General features: G+C 41.2%; 2 protein-coding genes across 5 annotated transcripts; both read left to right on the top strand.

Moving 5' to 3' along the window:
- Nucleotides 1-88: 88 nt before the first annotated feature.
- On the top strand, nucleotides 89-7,234 carry LOC131701901 (rho guanine nucleotide exchange factor 19-like). 2 transcript variants are annotated; one of them, XM_059002616.1, is made up of 14 exons: nucleotides 89-321; nucleotides 1,138-1,308; nucleotides 1,809-1,986; nucleotides 2,150-2,226; nucleotides 2,497-2,699; nucleotides 2,794-2,954; nucleotides 3,381-3,533; nucleotides 4,116-4,245; nucleotides 5,049-5,118; nucleotides 5,208-5,300; nucleotides 5,783-5,941; nucleotides 6,296-6,457; nucleotides 6,710-6,751; nucleotides 6,975-7,234. In XM_059002616.1, the coding sequence occupies exons 2-10, from the start codon at nucleotides 1,140-1,142 to the stop codon at nucleotides 5,225-5,227; spliced, it is 1,161 nt and encodes a 386-aa protein (XP_058858599.1). In that variant the 5' UTR covers nucleotides 89-321; nucleotides 1,138-1,139; the 3' UTR covers nucleotides 5,228-5,300; nucleotides 5,783-5,941; nucleotides 6,296-6,457; nucleotides 6,710-6,751; nucleotides 6,975-7,234. The 2 variants fall into 2 exon arrangements, with proteins under 2 accessions (XP_058858599.1, XP_058858600.1); XM_059002617.1 differs by lacking the exon at nucleotides 6,710-6,751.
- A 70-nt stretch (nucleotides 7,235-7,304) lies between these two features.
- LOC117425950 (ciliogenesis and planar polarity effector 2-like) lies at nucleotides 7,305-12,150 on the top strand. Of its 3 annotated transcripts, none has more exons than XM_059002440.1 (6): nucleotides 7,305-7,339; nucleotides 8,490-8,639; nucleotides 8,723-8,875; nucleotides 9,343-9,467; nucleotides 9,750-9,886; nucleotides 10,526-12,150. In XM_059002440.1, the coding sequence occupies exons 2-6, from the start codon at nucleotides 8,528-8,530 to the stop codon at nucleotides 10,728-10,730; spliced, it is 732 nt and encodes a 243-aa protein (XP_058858423.1). In that variant the 5' UTR covers nucleotides 7,305-7,339; nucleotides 8,490-8,527; the 3' UTR covers nucleotides 10,731-12,150. The 3 variants fall into 3 exon arrangements, with proteins under 3 accessions (XP_058858423.1, XP_034761032.2, XP_058858424.1); XM_034905141.2 differs by lacking the exon at nucleotides 7,305-7,339 and adding an exon at nucleotides 7,714-7,881; XM_059002441.1 differs by lacking the exon at nucleotides 7,305-7,339 and adding an exon at nucleotides 7,891-8,304.
- The last annotated feature ends 849 nt before the right edge of the window (nucleotides 12,151-12,999 follow it).

Genomic DNA, 12,999 nt, shown 5'->3' with positions numbered 1-12,999 from the left:
AGTAAAGTCTAATTGAGTACACCTGGGCAGAAGTTTTTAATCTCAGGGGGAAGGGAAGACTCGTTTTTCTACCTTAACAACAGTCGTGAGGTACGACTGGTGCGGTGCTTTCTTTTTGTATTCTTTTGAACGCTCATCAAATCAGAAGAGCTGACGACCGGTGGCTTCGTGTTGCGATCAAGTGTCAGGACGGTGTATATTTAATATAGGTCCCTACTCTCAAAACTGAGACTGATATATTTACGTGTCTTCGCTAACGTCTATTGTGCTCTTTAAAAAGTGAAGAAAAACAGATTCACATCTATATACAAAACAATAAAGGTATAGTATTAATATATAAACTACCGCGTTTGCTATTTAGATTATTATTATTATTATTATTATTATTATTATTATTATTATTATTATTATTATTGCTTTAATGGGGTAGATAGATAGATAGACACAATATGTGTGTGTTTTATTTTATCTTTTACAGTCTCAGTAAAAAATAAATAATAAATAAATAAAATAAAAATCATTTCAGCACAAAAAGCAATCTATTTTAATGTAATTCAGCATAATTTAAAAATGTTTAAAAAATTCAATTGAATGGCATTGGGTATTGCCTCAGAACCTCATGCATATCTTGAGGATACTTTGTGCAATGTGTCTTTTTGCTCAAGTTCTGTTTTAAAAAAAGGTATTTGATAGGTCCTGTAATATATTAGATTTAGCTAAATATTTACTTGGAAAGTGTGGAGGTTAAAAAAAAAAAAAAAAAATTGTTTAAAGTTGGACTTTAAGGCGTTTCTTCTGTGTTCCTGTTGAAATTTCTCAGTGTTTATAAATAACAGCAATGTTTTAAATGATAATGTCCAAACCCATCAGGATACTTGATCACTGTTTATATTGTTGTTGGGTACTTCTTAAAAGCTGCTATAAGGATAACTGTGATGGAATTTAAAATGGATCCCACAGTTAGTGTCAGAAAGGCACGCGCCTGAGCCTTTTATGTAAGACATAAAAAGCTTTCTTATGTCTTACAACCGATCCGAGGAGAGATTTTATCAGCCTGTGATTTTGAAGTAGCCCTCCACATTAAATACATGCTTGAATGCCTACAGTAGTAAATGTAGTGTTGGTGTTTCCCAGCAGCGATGGACCTGTTCTGTAAGAAACAGACCTTCTCGGACACACCCCAACGCCATGGGGCAGTGAAGCGCCACGCCTCAGGGGAGGAGTTGGCCAGGGGACAGGATGAGGGCGGCCAGAAGGTTAAGGGAGAACCCAAACCAGGCCTACCCTCCTTCAGGGCCAAGAAGCCTGGTTCGTCGGGGTTTGAATACCACACTAGTCCTGCTCTCAGTACTGGGTTTTGGGACACCTCATAATTCACTTGATCAGGTGTTTGTGCACTCAGATCCCTGTTAAATAATTTCTTCCTCCATTTTATAGCTGCTTGAAAAACTCCTTTTAGTAAACCTACAGACTCTGTGGGACTAATTCAAGCTGTGATGAGTGCACTGGGAGTACATTTAGTAGGAGGCCTGCTTGCCATAGCCATCATAAAGTATAGATATGACAGTGCCATTAACGTTGATTTGATTCAGGCCCTAGTCATTTCAATACAATACCTAAACAAGGGTAGTCCTGAAATCCAAGACTCTGCATTGAGTTTCTAACTAGACTCAAATCAAGTAATTAAGCAATATCATCTGCAGTCTTGGTTTAACAATGTTTTGCCATTGAAATATTTGCTCACTGCAATTTTCCACCCTGTAAGGAAAGTTCCTATCCCTGACTAGCTATAGTGCACATCTTTCCAGCAGACATGACCACGGAGCTTCCTGGAGGGATCTGTGCTGCCCTGGTGTCCGTCGCTGCTGACCGGGACTGGTCCGAGACCCGTCTCTGTCCGTCTCAAGCCTCTCTCTCACGCCAGCGGGACTCTGCTGAAGGTTTGAGCCCTGACCAGGACTCTGGATTGACCCCACCAGATGCCTGGTCAGTCAGGACAGCATGGGGTGTTTGTAGCTCAGTAGTAAACCTAGTTGAGAATCTGAGTTCAGCAGATCCAGTTATTCTGCGAGCACATATATCTTGCATGCTTAGAAATTTCTAATAGTCCTACACCCAGGATAACACTTCCATGACTGCTTTCTTTCAGGGATGAGACGTTCCTTTCAATGGAACTGGAGCTGCTTGAGGAGCGGATCAGGAAGGAGTTTAAGTACATCAATGCACGTGAGTCCTTTGTAGAGCTGTAGTGTTCGTCACAGGCTTGCCTGAATAATGCTCATTTCGGTCGTGGATCGCTTCTTTAATATCAATGGGTGACTTCATTAATATTGTGCAGCTATTGTAAATATAGATATTTTCTTAAAGAATAAAAGGATTTCCTTTTTTAATAGGAATTAAGCAGAGGCATATTAAATGTGTGTAATGGAACCAGATTACACTCTGCTTGATAACGATAAAATTAATCAGATTTATTTCTTTTTCTTGCCCCTACAGAGCCCCTGTACCAGGATTACTGGCTGACCTACATGAAGGAGTCTCAGAGCAGTGTGTGCTGGCTGGGTGCCTCTCTGTCTGGCCTGCTCTCCCCCAGTCAGACCCGCAAGGACTCGAGCTTCTCCTGTTGGCAGGACCTGCCGGAGGTGCAGAGCCGTGGCCTGCTGACCCAGCTCTCCCTGCAGCAGAGACGGCTACAGGAGGTACGGCCAGCTCTCCAATGCCGCTTTCACACTGCTGTATTTCGACCCTTTCGTTGTGGTTGTGGAAGGTGATTTTGAATTCCTGCGTTCCCAGGCCATGTTTGAAGTGATCACCTCAGAGGCCTCCTACCTCAAGAGCTTAACGGTGGTGGTCAGTAACTTCCTGGGCTCGCGGGAGCTGGCTATGACCCTGCACTCCATGGAGAGACACACCCTCTTCTCCAAACTGCTGGAAGTGCGGGATGTCAGTGAGAGGTACAGTACCCTGATGAGAGAACGATCAGTACACCCACTGATGAATTGCCCACATTTGTGAGCATTCCCATATCATGGCCTGGATGAATCAGGATCTACCAATTGATATGGTTTCAATTTTTCCCCCACTGCAGTAAGGCAAGAAGTATCCCCCCATGTAGGAATCTGAATAGGTGAAAAACAAATAGTGACTCACGTCTTTAAAATATTATGGTTTACATACAGCAGACTGGATATAGGGGATGGTCATTTATTTCAGTTTTGGTGCAAAGCCAGATTTTCAAAGACGGCTCAATTTCTAAGTAGAAGAAAACACTGATACACCTTCAGCTCTGAGACTTTCTGGTAATGGTATGAGATTTCACTCTGTGTGGGTTATACCTGTGTGTCTGGGTGGATCCAGTTGAATCGCTCGTTGAATTGCAGCTTCCTGCTGGACCTGGAGCAGCGCCTGGAGGAGAGCTTGCTCATGACAGACCTCGGCGATCTGGTCCTGAAGCACAGCGAGGCCTTCAGGAGGGTCTACATCCCCTACGTCACCAACCAGATGTACCAGGAGGCCCTGGCCCAGCGTCTGCTGTAAGACCCCACTGCCTTTCAGCCTGCTCCCTGCTTGCAGTGTAATGGATCACTCTGGGATCGACTTCAGTGGAGAGGGCTTTATGAGAATTGATATTAGTGCTGCACAGAGTGATTATTTGGATGACCTCTGCACAGAAATCGGGTGCCAACGATCAGGTGAGGGTCATTGGTGTTGACTTGGATAATTTACCATTCAAAGTGAAACAAGTTAAGAAACAGGTACTTGGACTTCTGATTGCTGCTTTTCTTGCTCTCAGGAGAACAGCAATCCACACAAATCCAAACAGCTTTCTTAACTTGGATTGGTGCTTTAGCCCAGTCAACACCAATGATCCTCCCCTGTGGGGAGCTTGATCCGAATATTTGGTTCGTGCAGCACCAATTTGATATTATTGAAGGTCTTCAGGTATGCAAATAGTCTGTCTATCCCCCAGCCAATGTTTATTTAAAGCATGTAAAAGGAAGCCCTTAATAAAGGCACAAGTAAATGACAAACCTTTCAGCCAGTACCATTCCCCATAAACCCCCACTGCCGATGCCCTCCGCTGTTGCTGTAATGGTCTCGTGTTGTGGTCCCAGGCGGGAGAACATCAAGTTTGTGACGGTGGTGAGGAGGCTGGAGGAGCTGCCTGTGTGTCAGAGGCAGCCACTCAAGTCCTTCCTGGTGCTGCCCTTCCAGAGAATCACTCGGCTCAAGATCGTCCTGGAGGTAAGGACATCATCACAGGCATGGAAATAAGACTCCTGTTGCATCGCAGTTTCACCCATTCCAGGTTTTAGGAAGAGCTTGATAAGCCACAATCTATAGGCATCAAGCTCAGATGTGTGTAATTAAACTCGTAGTAAAAACTGGAATGGATCAAACTGCTATGTGGGGAGTCCACCCGTCAACACTGCACAGATCTGTCGTCTTTATTTAAATCTTTGTAGATGCTTGTCAAGTATTAATTTCTTGTTGTAGTGAGATCATTTTTGCTTTCCATTAAGCAAAGGGACTATACAGATTCACTTTTGGAAATACTAAAAGGAACTGTTCAATAATAAATATTTCGAGCAAAGCCTTTGTCTGTTGAACTGTGTTTTCAGTTTAAGTTTATTTTAGTACAATCAGATGTACAACTATTGAGTGTTTGTGTGGTTTTGGAGGAGATCATGGTGTAAAACGAGTCTCCAAGGCCGTGGTTACAAAGCATTGCGCTTTGGTATGATTATTCAGGACACTTCTGAAATGTTAACAGTCTAGGAAAGTTTAACAAAGCTATCAGTAAGGCCCCCCCCCCCCCCCCACCCCCCCATTTAAACCACCCATTTAAACCACCCATTTAGTTTAATTTGATCTGCAAGGTGATTTATTTCAGGACTGCAAAACACTCAATCAAAAAGCTACTTGGCTAAGTGGACAACCACTTTGGCAAGTGCCTTACTCTGTGTACTGTGCTGTGATTTCTACTTTACCATGTCTCCTTGCTAACCACTGCTTTCTGGTGGTGGACTCTGGCTCTTGTCTTTCAGAACATCCTGAAGTTGTCTGATCCTGAGTCACCGGTAATCCCATCACTCAAGCAGGCTATCAGGGCTGTGGGTGAGATAGGAGATGAGCAGCGTCAGTCAGTCCGATTTTCACTGATCACTGTGTCTGTCTGTCCTGACTCCATTCCTTTCCCTCATTAGATTGTGTCAGAGTGCAATGACAAAGTCAGAAGGATGAAGCAGACGGAGGAGCTGGTGCTCCTTGAACAGCAAACAGTGTTTCGCAAAGTCAAGGTATTCTCAAACCATCCTCTCAACTAGCTACCCTCTTTTAGTACCACTGAACCAAATTTGTATGTGCAGCAGGTTGTATGCTAGTCCTCTGGAAACATGCACACTTTTATTAGCATCTGTTTGTACTGCACTTCTGCAGCAATAATGATTTTAAAATTAGAATTTAAGTCACCAGATGACATGTGTTGTCATTTGAGTGTACTGAATAAATTTAACAATGTATATATTGCTACTGGGTTGGCATAATTACACTTTGCATGCATACATACATACATACATACATACATACATACATACATACATGCATGCATGCATAATTACTATTTAATCCTTTATCAAGTAGCAATATCTCTACAAGCTTGAGATGTTTCTAGAAAATCCTTAAATTTATTTAATACAGAAGGTTCTACATATATTTGCACTACATGGCATTCTGCTTGTGGTTATATAGTATGCAGTTGACCCGGCCTTGTTTCCTGCAGTCCATCCCATTGATCACTAGGGGGCTGTCTGGTGCGTCAGGGGGAGCTGCTCCAGGTCATCGTGGAGGAAGCCAGTGGGGGCTCCAGAATCAAAATCGCCATGAAACTGGTGCAGCTCCATCTCTTCAACGACCTGCTGCTGATATCCGGGAAAAAGGAGTAAGCACATTGAACCACCCTCCCCTGTCCCTATGCCTGGATATTGTTTGCAAAAAACAAGTTATATACAACAGAAAAGACTTGTATCAAAACAGATATGTAATAGCTTTTAGTGCTCTTGCAAAATACTATGGTTATTGGAACAAATTATGGAAATGCTAAAAGTGGGTCTGTGAGCACAGTAAGGGGACCCACCAGCTTCCCTGATATTGGGTCGAAGGTAGAACCCTACATTTGCTTTGTTTGGTACAATGTTTTTTTGGAAGCAAGTTTGGATTTCTTTCTTGGTCTTGCTGTCTGTGTTTCTTTTGTGAACTGCTGTAACTGTTCCTCCTCCTCTCCTGCCTGGTCAAGGGAGGGGCGGTTCAGTGTCCTGGACTACGCCCAGAATAGCAGTGTGAAGGCGGAGAGGCTGACAGCGAAATCCCTGGGACTGCCCAGTGAAACCTTTCTTCTACATCTCACTGAAAACCACGCAGGCTCGGCCAGCGCTCTCATCCTGCAGGCTCACAGCAAGTAAGAGGCGTTTCCTGTCTCTTCCATGCTGCTGTGCAACAATGTGGGCTTCTGAGCTTCAAAAACCTGCAATTTAACAGTCTCCCTCCTTCCTGATTTCCTTTTTATATTTAAAAAAATATATATAAATGAATATAAACAAAAGATTTGACTTACGATATTTTATTTGAAGTTATTCTAAATGGCTTGAATAGCAACTGTAAATAAGTGGTTTTGATTTTATGAATGACAAATCCTGTTTTTGTTTTTAAGAAAAGGAGCAGTGGATTGCTGCAATTTCACCCCCTGATTCAGGTAGCCTAGTATTTAGATGATGGTGATGAAAGTGTGTTGAGACATGTTTACTTTGATTATTGTGGTTCCTTAAAACAATAAAAAAAAGTACTATCTTGCCAGTGGGGAAGATGATCTTGATAAGGTTGTTTTGTTTTTTAGTTAATTTTAGTTTTTTAGTGGATTAATGAGGTGGTCTGTCTTTATAAATAACCTCCCTTTTTAATGTCCCTCTGTTTTCCAGAAGCAGAGCAGTAATTCAGAACACCGCTATCCTTGAGAGCAATCGCATCGTTACCGCTGAGAAACCTTCCTTCTCAACACATTGCCCGCTCTCTTTGAGCCCACACCCAATTCTGGACAGAACTGGGCATGCACCTTCATGGACTCGTAATACAATAATCAATGTTTTTTTTTTTTTTTTTGCAGAATACTGTGTGTACATAGCACGTTTTTATATGTTAAATAAAAACATTAATAAATTAACTTTTTAATAAAATTTAAGTTGGCTCGTGTCTGATTTCTCCCCATCCCCTATATTTTGTATACAATAACATAGATCTGATGCGAGGGAGGTGGGACTGGCAAGAACCGGAATTACTCGTCCAGGTATAAGGATACAAAAGCATTTTTATGAATCGTGGCAGTTACATTAGACATGACTTACTCATTTATGCTATTTTATATTTGTTTTAGAAAATAACTTTACCAGTCAGCATTGCTGCGTTGATGTGTGGCCAAAGTAATGCAATACGATTAACTTTCCATCCCAGTGCGATTGACAACATACAAACTATTAAGAAATACGTATTTAAAATGAAAAACATGCTCATCCTCCATCTCCTTAACTGTAGCCTGTTGCCAAAGCTATTCTGTATTGTATGTGTACTCCCATTTAAAAAAAATCGTGTTCCATTATATTGTATCTGGTTTCCGCCAAACCGTCGCTTTCTCTCCCCATAGCAACATGGAGATGCCAGAAAGAACGGCGCGCAGTGAAGACGTCACCCACAGAGGAACTGGCGCTGCAAAATGCAGAAGTTATGTTTGGGCGCTAGAAATCCATGCTAGTTCACATTCTAAAGAAAAAAAAATCTTATATTTAGGAACTGCTGTTAACACATTTTTTAAACGGTTGCCGTAGGCTTTAGGTATTGTATGAGCATGGTTTTATTTTAGTGTTATCTGGGATAAAAATTAATGGACGGTTCGCACGGGACTGCATTTCACAGTTGGTGAAAAATCCGAAACCATCTGTTTATGTGGTGGTTTTTAGCTCCGTGCGAATTGGGCTTAAGAGCGAAGCCACCACTGCAAAGCTAATTACTGCGCTTTTCGTTTCGTTCGAATTAGATGATGTGTTTTATTTACGTTAAAAATATGTAACGTTTAAATCCAAATACAGGTCATCACTCATACGCTGTCACAACACGCGAGTCATGACGTGCAAAGTAAACACAAAGGTGCTGGCTGTGTTATTTTACAGCAACGACTTTCAAATACAAATACAATACCGGCAGCTTTGTATGCTTTTTGAAAATGTTCAGGTTTTTAAAGGTGAACAATAAAATACGGTAATGGAGTATATACTTTGCATTGCTCCTGTGTAATTTCTGTATTGTGAATTAACTTTGTTTTCAGTAATGCCTACGATAAAATCTGACGTTTTGATTAGTAGTCTTTATCAGTGCCTAGGTGTATGTAAACTGTAACAAAGCTGTGTGTCTTCATTTTCCCACCCTTATGTTTGTGAATCTAGTGGCAGTCATGGATTAGGGGCAGGTGTGGGACAGAGAGATGGCCCGTCACCCCAGACCTGGCTCTCTGGTGCTGTCAGACTGGCAACGATCACCAGAGAGCAGGGACTACTTCAACAGCATCATGCACAGAAACCGGAGAAAGCACTTTGGTAAGAAGAGCCAGGCCGAACACAGTATTTTTCCCCATCTGTTATTTGTAAGATGAGGATGACCATGTTGATTTGCTTGGCAGGTCTGCTGCAGGCTCCTGTCCTGCCACTGCAGGCGGCTGCTGACACTGTCAGCTACAAGGTCTTTGTCTCTGGGAAGAGCGGAGTGGGGAAATCAGCCCTGGTGGCCAAACTTGCTGGGCTGGAGGTCCCCAGCATGCATTATGAGACCACTGGTGAGTGGGTAGGGTGTGGCAATATTTTACCCCACAGAGAATAATTTATACATGTACTCGGGTTACAGTTTTCTAAAACAAAACACACACAAAAAAAGGAAAACTCATTGCTATTACTTGACATTGAAAAAAATATTTTTCTAGATTCACTTACTATTCTTGCATTACGATTACAGTTATGGATGACTTTTTTAAAACTGTCATTCAGCTTGTGTCTTCTAAGTTAAAGGTATTAGTGGTGTAATGAGAGAATAAAATAACAATGTAATAGGTTTATACAGTGTCAAATGTGAACAGGATCACTGTATTGGTGCTGATGAACTACTTTTGTTTTGATGTATAATATGATAACTTGATCTCGAATGCAGGATTATTTTGTTAAAAGTCAAAACTTAAATGAGCCGTGTTAGAACTTGAATTCATACCAACGGTTTCGAAACTGAGATTGTATCTGCTCCTGTTCCCAGGGATCCAGACAACTGTTGTTTACTGGCCGGTGAAGCTGAGAGACAACGGGCGAGTCCTGCTGTTCCGCTTCCAGCTCTGGGACTGTGGAGAGAATGCACTTCGGAAGTTTGACCACCTGCTCCCTGTATGCATATTTTTGTATTCTGCAGTTTCTATGTATGAAATAGCTTTGGTTTGTATTACCTTAGCAGCTGTGTGGTCGATGTGCAGTTCTCTTCCCCCTACCCCCTTTTCTCCAACTTTTTATATCCCTTTCAACCTCAATGGTTATCTTTCCCTTCCACTTTTTGGTTTCATGATATGTTTTGCTTTGAATAAATATTTTGCTCCCGCCTTAAAAGTATTTAAGCTGCAGCACATGTTGCATTCAGCCTGCGAGCCCCAGTCACCCCTGTGTCTCTCCCAGGCTTGCAGAGATCAGACGGATGCGGTTCTGCACCTGTTTTCCTTTACTGACCGCTCCTCCTTCGATGACCTGTCCAATCAGATCACCCGCATCTCTGAGTCAGCAGGCAGCAATGTCAAGCTGGTGGTGGGCACCAAGTATCCTTCATGAAGATTCCAGATGAGCAGGTGACCTGGGAAAAGGGATGTGTTTAATTATAACCCTTTAAGATTAGGTCAACAACTGTCTGTTAGTATAACAGGAACCTGTCTAGATCTGAGTGTGGAATAGGGGAAGGAGATTTCAAGAGGAGGGGAAGTCGGGTACCTTTGTACACAAATGTAGCTTTCTAGTCTAATGCACAGAATAGTAAACTATGAAATGTACTAAACTATATCAAGTGTAAAATTGAACAGTAAAAGGACAACCTTTTATCCTGTCTTAGCATATCTGTAAGATTAAACTTACAACTAGCCAGTACAGTGTAAGTAGTATAATATGCATTCTACTTAATTTAGCACAGAGCAGAACAAGAGGGCGTACGTGGAGGCTGAGTAAAAGTAAGTTTGGAACAGAAGGTAGGAAGCACTTTTTTACACAGAGTTATAAATGCATGGAATAGCCCACAACATTTAATAAAACAGTATTTTTTTTAATTAGATCCATTAGTAGGGGTGAATGGTGTGCTAACAAGGGATGGGCTTTTCTTGTTCCCAAGCCATTTGTTGGTTGGCTTTGGAGCAGTTCAGGCTGTTATGCTGTAGCTGTGTTGAGCAGTTCCTTGACTGGGGCTGCAGATTTGACCAGTTCATGCACACGGACGTGACGGAACGGGAGCTGAGAGAGTTCCAGCAGGCCTGGGCTGTGCCCGTGTTTTGTTTCCAGAGTGCAGGGGGTGGGACGGGCCGGGCTGGACTGGCCGATATCGCACCCCTCCTCAACGGACTGGCAGAGCAGCTGTGGACTCAGGACCTACAGGCAGCCAGGCTGCACACCTGCTAACAAGCTCGGACCTGATACTAACACTGGGGTGGATTACACTGTTCATTCAATGACAAAAAACTGCACTGCTAACAAGATAAAAAATAGACTGCACTCATGGACCAGTCCAAATAAATTACTTAGAGTAACCTGCTGCCAACAAGCTCAGTTTAGACTTGCTGCTCAATGTATTCACAGAACAACTTATATGCAAGAGCTGGACAGAAGCATCCGTTTACTGCAGTCATCAGTATGGTCAGCGCTAACAAAATGCACTGCACTTGGACCCAATTTAAACTGACCTAGTGAATTATAACCATATAGGAATGGACAGCAACCTGAAACCTCTCTAAAATCCCTCTTGAACCAACCAGTGGCACAGCAGACTGGGAATAGTCACTGCACTGTATTTGATCAGACAATGCCAGCTCACAGTAAACTGCTTTCAGGTTTTCCCTAAATCATTCTAGAACCGAATCAAAAACTAATAGAGACTTCAAATAATGTCATGCATGTCTGCTCAGCTGCATCTATCTCTTGTACTGGCTGCTAACAGCTGGCAGCAAATCTGTTCATCTGGAAATCGGTTCTGACAACGGTGACACCACCTGTCACTTTAATGAAATTTGAGTAGTCCGTCCAGGTATATGTTTACAGTTTCCATTCTGTTGTGATTGAGTAGCTTACTGTCACGTCCAGTAATCACAGTAGTTTGATGCTGTCTATAATGTGGACAAAACTGTATTTTGCTATTGCTGCAAGCATGGTGCAGATCAGAATGAAGAAATAGATGGAACACTGCAGTTAATAGGATACGGGGAAGCATGTTTTCTTTAATATACTAGGGGCTTTTTACTATGTTGTGTATTACAATTACAAACATGAGTGTTGTGGGTTTGCACTATTAAGCAGTACTGTATCTGCAAAGGAAAAGTGATACTGCGAGGGTGAATTTTTTTTTTTCAATACTACTCACTACTAGCCTATACTAAATACTTGTGTTAACAGAAAAGCAATAATGTATGCATTATAACAATATTAAGGTGTTTACTTTCGTTTTGTGGTTATAATGTACCTTTGTTTCAATTGGTGGTGCTGCTGTGCCAGAATATACAAAAAAAAATGAAATGTTTCATTTTAAACTGTATTATACAAAAAAAACTAAATATTTTTCCTAAAGTACACCGTTTGTTAATATCGGGTTAAGTACAGAACAATTTACATTTAATTCAGAATTTTTAATTCAGTTATGCATTATCTGCTTTATTAAAAATATATCTACAGTTTCAATTTTCTTTACCATGTATAACAAGTAAATGACACTAAAAGTATATTGAATGCCTTTGCTTTTGTATTCTATCAGCAGAAACCCGTGAGGGAATGACAGCTTTATTAAGTTGGCTGTACATTTCTCTTTATAATTAAAATATTGTGTAATTCCCTTTTTTCCTTGTGTAAATTCATTCATGTAAAATACATGTTTCAAAACGTCCTTTTGATACGCAATGCATTCAATAATATAAACATGTTAACAGTTACACTTCCAGATAGAAAGAAAACACAAAACAGCATCTATTTTGTCCAGCTGTGAAAACAATTCTTCCATTGGTAAGCTTTCGAAGACCGCAGTAATCCAGGTTATTATGAAAATGGATTGCATAATAATCTGATACGGTTCACGTGAATTACAAATAAAAAAAGAATCTACCTCTTCATTAAAACCCAGCCCAGTCCTGCTGTTTAGTTTCAGTCCTGATCCATAAACCTGCCACGTTTTTGCTTTGTTGCATTTCTGCAGCATAAATATTAATATTTTTTCCTTGCGTGAACTGCAGAGAGAATGAGATCCCTCTATGAATCCTATTACCGTAATGTCAGGAAGTCTCTTGAATGCTGTGGGTTTAATGACTTCCTAGCTGTTAATGGCTCATCTTCTCTGAGATGGGATGTGGTTAGGCATGCCTGTGTGGTAGCAGTGATCTGAAGAAACAGAGTTCAAATATTTATAGCAACATCTGATCTACAGCATCTTCAATCAGTCTTTCATTTCCTTTATTTAACAAGACCAGACACTGAGAGTGAGTTTTCATTTTTAGTGGTGACGAGTACATTACCCACTAGCACAACATAATTAATACCCCCAAACTACGATATTTGAATTGTAGCAGAGAAAGGCCAAGAATGATTTAAAAAGTGTTCTCAAAGTTCTAAACCTGAAAAGGACATCATGTCTTTTTTTTGTTTTTTAATGTGATCCCTGTCCAGGAATATGTAGAAGCCAAGATCATTA

This window comes from Acipenser ruthenus, chromosome 27 (assembly GCF_902713425.1).
Source record: "Acipenser ruthenus chromosome 27, fAciRut3.2 maternal haplotype, whole genome shotgun sequence".
Classification (NCBI taxonomy): domain Eukaryota; kingdom Metazoa; phylum Chordata; class Actinopteri; order Acipenseriformes; family Acipenseridae; genus Acipenser; species Acipenser ruthenus.
This window is presented reverse-complemented; position numbering and strand designations above follow the sequence as displayed.